This window comes from Mesoplodon bidens (genome assembly GCF_964165515.1).
Source record: "Mesoplodon bidens genome assembly, chromosome: 2".
Lineage (NCBI taxonomy): Eukaryota > Metazoa > Chordata > Mammalia > Artiodactyla > Ziphiidae > Mesoplodon > Mesoplodon bidens.
The window spans coordinates 72,406,920-72,420,654 of NC_138177.1; the positions used below are offsets into that span (position 1 = coordinate 72,406,920).

The 13,735-nt window shown below is 44.6% G+C and overlaps 1 protein-coding gene and 1 long non-coding RNA gene across 2 annotated transcripts; both read right to left on the bottom strand.

The window, feature by feature from the left end:
• On the bottom strand, window positions 1-1,880 carry LOC308606827. The gene is made up of 3 exons (XR_014013906.1): window positions 1,739-1,880; window positions 1,047-1,167; window positions 1-713 (listed from the first exon to the last, which is right to left on the bottom strand). It is a non-coding gene; the product is annotated as an uncharacterized lncRNA (long non-coding RNA).
• Window positions 1,881-13,149: 11,269 nt separating this feature from the next.
• Window positions 13,150-13,655, bottom strand: LOC308612762 (cytochrome b-c1 complex subunit 6, mitochondrial-like). The gene has a single exon (XM_081225415.1). It carries the CDS (start codon window positions 13,620-13,622, stop codon window positions 13,350-13,352), a length of 273 nt encoding a protein of 90 aa, XP_081081541.1. The 5' UTR covers window positions 13,623-13,655; the 3' UTR covers window positions 13,150-13,349.
• Between the last annotated feature and the right edge of the window lie 80 nt (window positions 13,656-13,735).

The following is a 13,735-nucleotide window of genomic DNA, read 5'->3' on the forward strand; positions in this document are numbered from 1 at the left end:
CTGTCAAGAACAGGAACAAAAAACCCCTGATTCTTCACTAATGTGAAACTTACTAAAGTTCTTTTTAACTGTATTGTTTTATTTTATTTTATTTTTTATTTTTTTATTTTTTGCGGTACACGGGCCTCTCAATGTTGTGGCCTCTCCCGTTACGGAGCACAGGCTCCGGACGCGCAGGCTCAGCGGCCATGGCTCACAGGCCCAGCCGCTCCGCGGCACGTGGGATCTTCCCGGACCGGGACACGAACCCGTATCCCCTGCATCGGCAGGCGGACTCTCAACCACTGCGCCACCAGGGAAGCCCTAACTGTATTGTTTTAAAATGTGTCACTACTGGGAATTCCCTGGTGGTCTAGCGGTTAGGAGTCAGCCCTTTCACTGCCGTGGCCCGGTTCAATCCCAGGTTGGGGAACTAAGATCCCGAAAGCCACACCACGTGGCCAAATAATAATAATAATAAAAAAATGTGTCACTACTTGAAACTGGTGGTCTGATGGCATCAAACTCCTGCCAAGTGGTTTGCAAATATCAGATGACAAAACCCAGAAGATCCTGAGTTCAGGAAGGGAGAAGCTGGGCCAGTGGGATAGAGGAGTGGCTTGGGGAAATGCTCCCAGAGAACTCCTCCAGGGTCCTGAATCTCCCCTTCTGATCTTCATTTTTCCAAGCTCTGGACACACCTGAAGTTCTGGATTCAGGTAGAAATGTCACATCTGAGATGAGCAATAAACAGAGAGGCAGGTTCAGATGAAAACCACAGGAGGATGTTACAGGAACGGGGGCTGCTTTATCTGGGCAATGGAGGTCTGAGATTGCAGGGGCTGGGGATGGCACTATTGGTTCCTGTCTTCACCATGGAATGGCTCACTAAGTGCTTGGAGAAAGCTGTAGGAGTCAGACCCAGGTTTAGGTACAAGAGTCTTCTAGCACCCAGACCTGCTGCCCTGGAAGGAGACTGGGCTTCCTGCAGCTGGGCAGGTAGCTGGGTAATTCCTGGCAGGAGAATCATAGACATAGAGGGGTAGGGGGGCCTAAAGCACACTCACCAGAGCCACTGCGGGAAAGTTGAAAAGGCTCAGCAGATGATTGTGAGAGACCCCGTATGGCAGCACCCACTCCCTCAAGTGAACCATGCTGGCCTGGCGGAGATGCTGGATCAGTGTCCCTCTGAATCATTTGGGTTGGGGAAGAAACTCTGAAAAAATACCAGTGCTTGCCCCCACCCCCAGAGACTTTGATTTAACAGGTTTGGGTGGAGTCTCAGCACCAGTATTTTTCTTTTAAAGCTCTCCAGACAATTTCAGTGAGTAGCCAGAGTTGAGGATCGCTGATCTAGACCAGCACATCAGCCCCCTGCCACCAGGGAGCTTGTTAGAAGGGAGAGGTTGGGAATTCCCTGGTGGCGCAGGGGTTAAGAATCCGCCTGCCAATGCAGGGGACACGGGTTTGATCCCTGGTCCAGGAAGATCCCACATACTGCGGAGCAGCTAAGCCCATGCGCCACAACTACTGAGCCCACGTGCCACAATTACTGAAGCCTGGGCGCCTAGAGCCCATGCTCCACAGCAAGAGAAGCCACCACAATGAGAAGCCTGTGCACCACAACGAGGAGTAGCCCCTGCTCGCTGCAACTAGAGGAAGCCCGCACACAGCAACAAAGACCCAATGCAGCCAAAAATAAATAAATAAATGAATGAAGGAAAGAAAGGAGAGCTCTTGGGATCTGCCCCAGACCTACCCAATCAGAAACTCCAGGAGCGGGGCCAGCAGTCTGCATGGAACAAGCCCTCTGGGTGATTCTGATGCACGCTGATGAACTTTCAGGCCTTTTCTAGCTCTAAGAGTCTCAGAACCTCAGGGAAACAAAGGTCGATAATGGCTTACCCTCTTCACCAAGGATGTGTGTTCACGGTTTAACCTGCTTAGAGAACAAACCAGTCAAACCAGTCAAACTTGAGAACACAGAATGGTTTCACTTCTTTGTTAGTGTCTCACTTCGTGAAAAATCCAAAACAAAAACTACCCATCTTCAGACTTTTTCAGCAAGTGTTCAGTTTGGCAGCAAACAGTAGTCCTTGAATCAGATGCACCCATCACCTCCTGTCTCAGAAAATCTACTACTTGAGTCCTTAGGATCCTACTGCCTGCTTTATGAGGTCTTCACTTATGGGACCCTGTCATTCCCTTGGTTTTCATCCCATCCCCAGGAGTCAGTGTCAGTACACAGAGGGAAGGACCTGCCGGGCAAGAGTTGGCCCAGCTCACCCAGAGAAGAAAGTGGTGGCAAAGCAGGATTGAGCAGAAGATGTCAGTCTGGGCACCACTGTTCATTCAGTGGAAAAATGCCAATGTGTCAGTGGTAAAGGGAAGGGAAAACCAAAACCCTGTGTCAGAGGAAGCCCACAGCAGAGGGCTTATTTGCAGGGAGGTAGTTTAGCACTCTGCGCTGGAGGTTCTGGATGAGACTAGAAGGCTGTGAGGATCCCAGGGTTTCCATCAGTCAATTCCACCCCACCCCCTCTGCCCCAGTGTAGAAGAGGAGGAGGGACCCAGGCTCCTCTTAAAGATTTTTCTCCGGGCCTTTCTCTTGGCCTCAGACCAATTAGAAAGGCCCCAGAACCCAAAAAGGAATCAAGCCCTGGAGAGGAAGTAATGGCAAAATCTAGTATCTCTAGGATACACAGTCAGGTAAGAAGGAAGAGGAACAGTAGTTAGTGAAATCTCAGCCCCATTGAGGGGAAAGCCAGGAGGAGAAGGACACTGGGGGAATGCCACTCAGGCACACCAGCCATTTTCCTTCTCCCATACCCCTCCCTGCAATTCCCTCTGAGACACTGTCATGAGGATGTTCCAAAGGCACTATCACGTGTTATAACAGGCAACTATTCTGTAAATTCTCTGGACCCTACCTCTTGCTCCAGCTAATGCTGCGGTGACAGTTTCATACAAGCTTCAGCCAGCTAAGTGCAGGTACAACCTGTCAGTGTCTCTCCTTGGAATCTGTGCCACCCCTCCCATTTATTGCCCTGGGGCTTCTTTGCAAGAACCTACAAACACTTATGCATGTGTAAACTGGAAGCATGGGGGTGCTAGGGACTGAATGTAGCCTCCCAAAATTCTAAACTGAAACTGAAACTCTAAGTTGAAACTGAAACTCTAAACTCTACCCCATCAGTGTGATGGTATTAGGAGGTGGGACATTGGGAGTTGATTAGGTCATGAGGGTGGAGTCCCCGTGAACGGGATTAGTGCTCTTAAAAAGGGACCCCAGGGCTTCCCTGGTGGTGCAGTGGTTGAGACTCCGCCTGCCGATGCAGGGGACACGGGTTCGTGCCCCGGTCCGGGAAGATCCCACGTGCCGCGGAGTGGCTGGGCCCGTGAGCCATGGCCGCTGAGCCTGCACGTCCAGAGCCTGTGCTCCGCAACGGGAGGGGCCACAACAGTGAGAGGCCTGCATACCGCAAAAAAAAAAGGGGGGGACCCCAGAGAACTCTCTCACCCTCTTTTCACCATGTGAGGATACAAGAAGTTGGAAGAGGACCCTCACCAGAACTCGACCAGGCTGGCACCCTGATCTTAGACTTCCAGCCTCCAGAACTATGAGATTAAATTTGTTTTTTGTAAGCCACTCAGTACACGGTACTTTGTTTTTCTGTTTTTTGTTTGTTTATTGAAGTATAACTGACTTACAATATTATATTAGTTTCAGGTGTACAACATAGTGATTCGATTTGTATTTTATTTTATTTTGTTTTAATTTTTTGAACATGCTGTGTGACTTGCGGGATCTTAGTACCCTGACCACGGATGGAACCCAGGCCCTCGGCACTGAGAGCATGGAGTCCTAACCACTGGACGGCCAGGGAATTCCCTCGGTATCTTTATACATTACAAAATGATCACCACTATGGTACTTTGTTATAGCATCCTAGACTGATTAAGACAGGGAGTTAACAATAGTGGGGCACTCTTGTCCAGCAGGGGTCAGGAGCCAATAGATACATTTCCCCTCTTCATTACCTCTTTTCATTTCATTTCATTTCTCAGAAATGCTTTTGAGATCCATTTCATGAGGCTCCTCAGAAGGTCCTGTGGGATTGAGCATGAGTCACCTGTAGTGGTGGCCAACTGAATGATGCATCTTTATATCATCTTTCCCTTCTTCCCTGTCCACTCCGCTTGTTCTGCCTAACTTCTCTCTGGATCGCATTCCCAAATAAACTACCTGCGTGAAAACACTTGATTCAGGCTTTGCTTTTGGGGGAAACAGGCTAAAACAACTGGTTCCAGACTAGAATGAAGACTATCAGGATGGGATTTTGGAGCCGGATCACTTTTTAGTCAGATGGCAAAAAGGATTCCATTGTTGGTAATTCCTGGTGTATTTTAGCATCAAATAACTAAGATTCTCACCCGTGGTGGACTGGGATGTGGTAAAAGGTGAAGTGTTGGCATTTGTGATAGCTTTGACCCTTTAATGGCATGGGGGCAATGGTAATTATAAGGATTGGCTGGCTTTTAATTGCTTTGGAAGCCTTCAAAAAAAAGAAAATTATAGGCTCAGGTCAACCAACTAACAACTCAAGGCATACCACGAAAGTCAGAGAGCCTCTTTGGCAATGCCTGAGGAGACTCTCATCTAAGTTGCAGGGCAGACAGTGAGAAAATCAGATACGGGATCTAACTGAGGGTAGCAGAACAGCAAAGGAGGCTGAATGCAAAGCACCAACAGGTCTCCTATATCAAAGTCAGGACCCTGATAGGAAAAGAGTAAGACTCAAAGACCTGGAATGAGACATCTGTGCGCATGAACCTGAGAATTCTGAACCTCCAGCTTCATCTGAACACTCCAGGTCAGCAGAAGCAACCCTCTCCCCTTGCAGAGATTAGCACCACCATCAAATACTTAAAGGATACAGGGATGGTAGTTTTGTTGGGATAAAGTGATGGATACATAAGGGTTCATATACTATTCATTTGTCTGGCTCCTGCAAAAGCCAAACAGAGTGGATGATAATGGGTTACCATAAATTTAACCACATGGTAGCCCCAATCATAGCTGCCATACTGAATGTGGTATATTTACTGGCCAGCTTCTAGCATTGATATGTGACTATTGGTCTCGCAAGTGTGTTCTCTATCCTCCTTGGTAAGGTTGGTTTAAAGCAATTTGCCTTTATATAAGAAGGACAGCAGTACAAAATCACTGTCTCGCCATAAGATCATGCTAACTCTCCTGTTCTCTAACCAGTAGAGTCTGAAGGGAACTCAGTTGTCTTGACATGCTGCCCAACATATGCCAGTCCACTATATTGATGATTTACTAATTGGACTTGATGATCATGAAGTGGTAAGTAGTTCAGTAAGACTAGAAGATTCAGGCTCCTGACTGTATGGCTGTTAGTGTGACTGATGTCATCTTGGGCCCTTACAGTTTCTCCTGACCTTTCGCTGACCCTACCCAGGACTGTAGTGTGCAGTGAATCACTTCTCTGTCATCAAGGGCTTTGTAGTTAATAGATATTTCCTAATAATCATTCGGACTAGGTAGCCTCTATGCTCTGTTAGTCCCCAAACAATGATGAAAAACCTTCCCTGACGTATTCCCAGTGCCCACAGGACTAGTTACCCATTCACAAATCTTAACTTAGGAATGTACGTCCTATTTCCAAGCACCTACCCCCATACCCTAGGTTAACTATAAAATTATCCCAATGGCCCCTCTGTGGTACAGAAAGCAGCTCGATCCCAGTCCCACCCACTGATCCACTGATTATATGGAGCTGCCTCGTTTTACAGTCTCAAGATGCCTTCTCAGTTTGGTAGGTGCTTTTCATTCCCTCTGTCCTCCAACACTGCAACATTGAAGAAATTTTTAGGGATCCAATAATCTGAGGTATGCCAGAATATCTCCCCTAAAGTGAAGGACAAATAGTTGCATTTTGTGTCCCTTACCACTAAGAATGGTAACCGGCAGAACTCTTTAGATTTTGGAGGCAACATATCCCACACATGGGAATATTGTTCCAAACCATTTATTAGGTGACCTGAAGGGCTATCAGTTTTGAGTGGGGTTCAACACAAGAGAGAGCTCTATGGCATGTCCAGGCTATGACTGAAGCTGTCCTGCCACTAAAGCCACATGACACAAAAAAACACAATGAATCCAAAGGTCTCTACAGTGGATTAGAACATTGTAGAGAGTCTCTAAAAAGCCCCAATAGGAGGGCTGTAACACAGACTCAGGGTTCTGGAGCCAAACTCTGCCTACTGTGAAAGAGAATGTTATCATTTGAAAAATGGGCTATAGGGCTTGAGCACAGACCCAGCACTGACTATGGGACATCGAGTGACTATTCATCCAGAGCTACTCATCTTGACTGGGTATTATCAGATCCATTGAGTCATAAGATTGGGAGGGCACAGCAGCAATCCATTGTACAATGGGAAAATGGCATATTTGGGATTAGGCCTGAGCAGATCCAAAAGACCCATGCTAATTACATCAACTGGTGGTCCAGACTCTCTATGTCCTTTGCTCCAGTGCTTTTCCCTCAACTCATATCTATGGCCTCATGAGAAACTTTCCAAGACCAACTGACAGAGGAACAAAAACTCAGGTCTGATTTTGAACACTTCCTATATATTTGATATTAAGGTATTATTGCTATTTTCAAGTGTAATAATAATGTTGTCATTTCTCAAAAGCATTTATCTTTTAGTGATACATACTAAAATATTTACAGTGAAATTATGTAATGTATGCAACTTGTTTAAAATATCATGAGAGGGGAAGTGAATGGGACAGAAATGGCCATGGTTAAGCCTGAGTTAGGGATAGATGGGAGTTCATATACTATTCTATTTACTTATGTGTATGTTCTAAATTCTCTGTAAATCAAAGTTAAAAACAACAACTCAGTCTGGTCCAGAGATGGGTCAACATGATATACTGGGGTTAGCTGTAAATGGGCTGCCTCTGTATCACAGCCTTACTCAGGGGTGGCCCTAAAGGACACCATGGAGGGAGCTCCTTCCCAGACCAGAGCCTTGAGCATCACACCTAGTCAATCGTTTACTTTGTATGGCAGAAGTGGCCTGAGGTCGAGTACACATGGAGTTCTGGACGGTAGTGGTGAATGGCTTGGTTGATCAGGGGCCTGGAAGGAGAAAGATTGGAAAATCAGAGACAAGGAGGTACGGGAAGAAAATATTGGTGGAAAATTGGGGAAAATAATTAAAGTAACTTTTGTTTCTAGTAATCAAATTATGTTCCTAACAGTGAAAGAAAGGTAATTTGGCTCTTTTCATTCTTGAAGATGTTTTCATCTAACACTACCTTAGCCTTTCCAATCAAAGCTAAGGACAGCAGAGCCTGAGAGTAGCTCTTCCTCTCATGCAACTCTTAGCCTTGGGGTGCCCAGAGCTCTGTTATCTGCCTCTTCATTCTCTAGGTGATCTCCTCCAGTTTTGTAGCTTTCAATATCATTAATACACTGATGTCTATGGAATCTTTATCTCCTCCCAAACCTCCCCCCTGAATTTAAGTCATGTATCTAACTGCCTGGTGGACATTTCCACTTAAATACATAACAAGCATCACAAACCTAACACAGTCAGAACCTTACTTCTGCATCCACCACTTCCTATTCCTCCCCCAGGCTTCTCCATCTCATAAATGACAACTCTATCATTCCAGCCATTCAGGTCAAAAATCTAGCATCATCCTTGACTTCTCTTTCTCTCATACATCGTATCCTTCTATCACCAAATCCTGAGACCTATACCTTCAAAATATATTCAGACTCTAAACGTTTTTTACCACCTCCGTAGCTATGACCCTAGTCCAAGCTGCCTTCACCTCTTGCTCGGATTATTAAAATAACCTCCTCTTCCTCCCTTGCCTCTAATACAATCTATTCTCAACACAGGAGCTAGAGTCATCCTGTCAAAATAAATGTATTTCTGATCACATGACTCTTCACAATCCTCCAATGGTTTCCCATTTCACTCAGAGTAAAAGCCAAGTTCCTGGGCTTCCCTGGTGGCACAGTGGATAAGAATATGCCTGCCAATGCAAGGGACACAGGTTCGATCCCTGGTCCGGGAAGATTCCACATGCCGCGGAGCAACTAAGCCCGTGTGCCACAACTACTGAGCCTGCGCTCTAGAGCCCACGTGCCACAACTACTGAAGCCCTTGAGCCACAACTACTGAAGCCCGAGTGCCTAGAGCCTGCGCTCCACAACAAGAGAAGCCACCACAATGAGAAGCCCGCGCACCGCAACAAAGAGTAGTCCCCACTCGCTGCAACTAGAGAAAGCCTTCGCGCATCAACGAAGACCCAACACAGCCAAAAATAAAAAAAATAAAAATAAAAATAAGCCAAAGTCCTTAAAATATCCTGCAATGCCCTACACATCATCTGGGATTCTCATCACCTCTCCGATCTCACTTCCTTCCAACTCTTCCTTGCAGTCATGCCATTGCAGATATCTTGACCTGTTTGTTCTTCCAGAATTCCAGGCACGCCTTATGGCCTTTGCACTTTCTGTTCCCTTAGCCTGGAATATTCTACTCCTATATGGTTCATTCCCTCTCTACCTTCAGGTCTCTGCTCAAATGCTACTTTATCAGTAAGGCTTCCCTTACCTCCCACAATCTCCCCCTTCCCCCCATTATACTATACTAAGGGTTTTCACAATTTTGGTTTCAGGACCCCTTTACACTCTGAAAAATTGAGGATCCCAAACAGCTTTTGTTTAAATGGGTTATATCTCTCTATATCTACTTTGTTAGAAATTAGAACATTTAAAAATATTCATGTAGGGCTTCCCTGGTGGCACAGTGGTTGAGAGTCCGCCTGCCAATGCAAGGGACATGGGTTCATGCCCCGGTCCGGGAAGATACCACATGCCGCGGAGTGGCTGGACCTGTGAGCCATGGCTGCTGAGCCTGCGCGTCCGGAGCCTGTGCTCCGCAACGGGAGAGCTCACAACAGTGAGAGGCCCGCGTACTGCAAAAAAAAAAAAAAAAAAAAAAAATTCATGTATTCATTTAAAAACAAGAGCAACCTCATGTTAACAAATATTTTTAATAAAAATAACTATATTATCCAAAACAAAATTAGCGAGAGCACTATTTATATTTTTACAAATCTCTTTAATGTCTGGCTTAATAGAAAAATAACTGGATTCTCATACCTGTATCCAATCTGTTGTGATATCACATCCATGTAGCCTCTGGAAAACCCCACTGTATATGCATGAGAGGATGAGAATGAAGGCAAATAATGTCTTAGTATTACTACAAAAATTGTCTTGACCTCAAGGATCCCCTAAAAGGGTTTTAGGAACACTCAGGAGTCCCTGGCCCCATTTGCAGAACTGTATACTACACTATATTTTAATAGTTCTTACTGTCATCCAACATAATTATGTATTTACTTGTTTTCTTACTGTCAGTCTCCCTGCACTAAAATGAAAACTCCATGAGATGGAGACTTTGTTCTGTCCACTGCTCTATCTCCAGCTCCAAGATCAGTGCCTGCCACATGAGAGGCACCCAGTAAATGAATGAATGAAGAAATGAAGAAAAAAGGAACAACAAATGTTATCATTTTTAGGATTATCTCATCACAAAGAATGCAGTGATGCTGTAAAACACCTCATTTTTAAAACAATTCCATTGATGAATTTATCCTGGAGTCTCAAGTACTTATCACCCAGATAAGACAATTAACCACCTATGATCAATTTTATTTCATCCACACCCCAACCCAGGCCCCTCTACCAAGGTTCTTTTGAGGCAAACCACAGACATCATCTGTATATGTTTCTGTATGTATCTCTAAACATAAGGACCCTTATTTTCAACATTTTATTATGAAAATATTCAAACATACATAATAGTTGAATTTTTTCCAGTGAAAACTCATGGATTACCAATACCTAAACTCAACCATAACATTTTATTCTATTTGTTGCATAACTATCTATCCATCCTTCCATCTTTTTTTTTTTTTTCTTGTGGTACGCGGGCCTCTCACTGTTGTGACCCCTCCCGCTGCGGAGCACAGGCTCCGGACGCGCAGGCTCAGCGGCCATGGCTCACGGGCTCAGCCGCTCTGCGGCATGTGGGATCTTCCCGGACTGGGGCACGAACCCACATCCCCTGCATCGGCAGGTGGACTCTCAACCACTGCGCCACCAGGGAAGCCCAGGAGCTACTCTTCATTGCGGTGCACGGGCTTCTCATTGCAGTGGCAGGAAGAACCGACATCTTAACAAGATCGAGTCTTCCTTGGGACTTCCCTGGCAGTCCAGTGGTTAAAGAATCCTTGCTTCCACTGCAGGGGGCATGGGTTCCATCCCTGGTCAGGGAATTAAGATCCTGCATGCTGGGCAGTGCAGCCAAAAAAAAAAAAAAAAAAAAAAGGTTGAGTCTTCCTATCCATGAACATGGAATATGTTTTCATTAAGCGTGACTATAAATTTTTTTATTGAATATATTTGACAAATAACATTGTGTATATTTAAGGTGTACAATGTGTTATTTTGACATATTTATATTTTGTAATATGATTGCTGTTGTAGTGATACTTAGCACATTATATAACTATAGTACAATATTGTTGTCTAAATTCATTATATGGTGCATTAAGATCACTATGGCTTATTAACTATTTGTTGCAAGTTTGTAGCCTTAAAGAAGATCACTTTTTTATCCCCCCACCCCCACTCCCTGAAAACTACCATTTTATTTTTTTTTGTTTGACTTTTTTAGATTCCACATATAAGTGATATCATACAGTACTAGTCTTTCTCTATCTGACTTATCTCACTTAGCATAATGTGCTCAAGGTCTATCCATGTTGTCACAAATGGCAGGATATCCTCTTTTCTCATGGCTGAATAATATTCCATTGTGTATACATACCACATCGTTTTTATCCATTCATCCTCTGATGGGCATTTAGGTTGTTTCCATACCTTGGCTATTGCAAATACTGCAATAAACATGGAAGTGCATTTATCTCTTCGAAATACTGTTTTCATTTCCTTTGGGTATATACCCAGTAGTAGAATGCTGGATCATATGGCAGATATATTTTTAATTTTTTGAGGAATCTCCATATTGTTTTCCATCGCGGCTGGACCAATTTACATTCCCACCAACAGGGTATAAGGGTTCACTTGTCACCACATCCTCACCAGCAACTGTTGTCTTTTGTCTTCTTGATGACAGCCATTCTAGTGGGAGCATGACTCTTAAATTTTAAGTGTGAATGGAGAGATCACTGGCTAAGGGAAGAGGGGATCCCATTCAGACTTTATTCAAAAATTGCATTTTGGGGACTCCCCAGGTGGCGCAGTGGTTAAGAATCTGCCTGCCAATGCAGGGGACACAGGTTCGAGCCCTGGTCCAGGAAGATCCCACATGCCACAGAACAACTAAGCCCATGCACCACGACTACTGAGCCTGTGTTCTAGGGCCTGTGAGCCACAACTACTGAGCCCACGTGCCACAACTACTGAAGCCTGCGTGCCCTAGAGCCCGCGTGCTGCAACTACTGAGCCCACGTGCTGCAACTACTGAAGCCCATGCGCCTAGAGCCTGTGCTCCGCAACAAGAGAAGCCACTGCAATGAGAAGCCCGCGCACCACAACGAAGAGTAGCCCCTGCTTGCCACAACTAGAGAAAGCCCACACGCAGCAATGAAGACCCAACACGGCCAAAAAATAAATAAATAAATAAATAAATGAGGAAAAAAAAAGTTAAAAAAAATAAAAAATGTTTAAAAATGTTAAAAAAATGAAAAAAAATTGCATTTTGATGAGGATAAGATAATGAAATAAACATACTTCCAGACATAACTTATCCTTCCTTCTTCCAAACAATTTGGTCCAAACTTATCTGCAAATACCTTTGTAAAATTATTTATTTCTCTTTCTCCATGGATAATAGCTTAATCAGAATTTTTTCAATGCCCAACCCCAATTCCTCAAGCTTCATTTCAGCCTTATTCCTGCTCAGTCCTCTTTAATTATACAGAATAAAGAAGTCTCTCTGAAAAACCCTTCAAAGAGTTGAAGCCAATGTGAAGTCCTCTTCTCAATCACTGCTTTCTCACTTCCTCCTCATCTCTGTATTCAAGCCTAACTCTCCTTTCATCTTCTCTACATTCCACGGGAAAATAAGCCTCTGGAAAAAGGACCCAGTCTCAATCTCAAGAATAATTTGCCAACACATCTGTAAAAGAAAGTGGTAACCTAATGTGGCTCAAATGGCTAAGCCAAACTCAGGTGTCCCCTTCTCAAACACTGAAAATTTATGGCTGGACTTGAACCCTCATTAAAGCTAAACTGACTTCCCAACTTAGAAATTTCAGGATGCAGTCTCTTGGTGTTTCAAGCTCAAGACTAATCCTTCTCTGTAATTTAGCTCAGATTTACCCATTGCCTGTCTTTATTTCTAAACCCTTTACCCAGACCCTGGTAGCATTGTATCAGATTACTATTATTAATTAGTGCAGGCCTCTCCACTTCCATTCTCCCTTCACCCCAAAATGTTTTGCCCATTATATGTGCCTTGCTGCTATTTGAAAGCCTCCAATTGCTCTCTAGTGCTTCAAATAAAATCAGAGCTGGGACTTCCCTGGTGGCGCAGTGGTTAAGAATCCGCCTGCCAATGCAGGGGAGACGGGTTAGAGCCCGGGTCCGGGAAGATCCCACATGCCGCGGAGCACCTAAGCCCATGTGCAACAGCTACTGAGCCTGCGCTCTAGAGCCCGCGAGCCACAACTACTGAGCCCACGTGCCACAACTACTAAAGTCCACACGCCTAGAGTCCGTGCTCCGCAACAAGAGAAGCCACTGCAATGAGAAGACCGCGTACTGCAATGAAGAGTAGCCCCTGTTCACCGCAACTAGAGAAAGCCTGCATGCAGCAACAAAGACCCAACAGAGCCAAAAATAAATAAATAAGTAAAATAAATTAAAAAAAAAAAAAGAATGAAAATCAGACCTTCTAACAGTTGTTACCAGAATAATTCCCCAGGGAAAGCTGCTCTGTCTGTTCTCAGCTGCTCTACATTCTGCCTCATATCCTATATTCTGGGCATAAAAAACCCTCTTATCCTAATTTTTTTTTTTTTTTTTTTGCTGATCACTGGACTTTATTAAGATGGAATCATTGATAATTACACAGAAGCTACCTGCCTAAGCCAAAAATCCTTGAGGTTCACATGAACTTAGTTACATAAGTAAGAAACAAATGTCATGTTCAAAACCATAAGGAAATATCCCGAAGCCCGGGTGATGAAGGCTGGGGTGAACGAATCTGCACACTTACTTCAAGCTGTTAAAGAGTTTGTGGGCCACGCAGTGGTCCCTTGCATGCAAGAAGTCCAAGAGCTCCTCTGTGCAATCCTCTGTCTGTGACCTGGAGGATACACGCTCATCACAGAGCTCTAGCTGCTCCCGAGCCTTTACACATTTCTCCAGCTGCTCGCATTGCTCTCTCACTGTTGTTAGGGGATCCACTAATTCCTCCTCCTCCTCTTCTTCCTCATTGGGATCTCCGGACCCGGTCAGCATCCTTTGCTCTTCCTCCATCACCATGTCCGACTGCTGTTGTGGATTCAACACGAGCAGCTACCTTATCCTAATTTTTGATGACTTAATTCTCCTACCTCTAGGTCTTTGTCCAAGCTTCCCAACTGACATGGAACTAC

Coding starts and splice junctions, on each gene's coding strand:
- LOC308612762 (XM_081225415.1), bottom strand. CDS start 13,622: ATGGTGATGGAGGAAGAGCAAAGGATGCTGACCGGGTCCGGAGATCCC.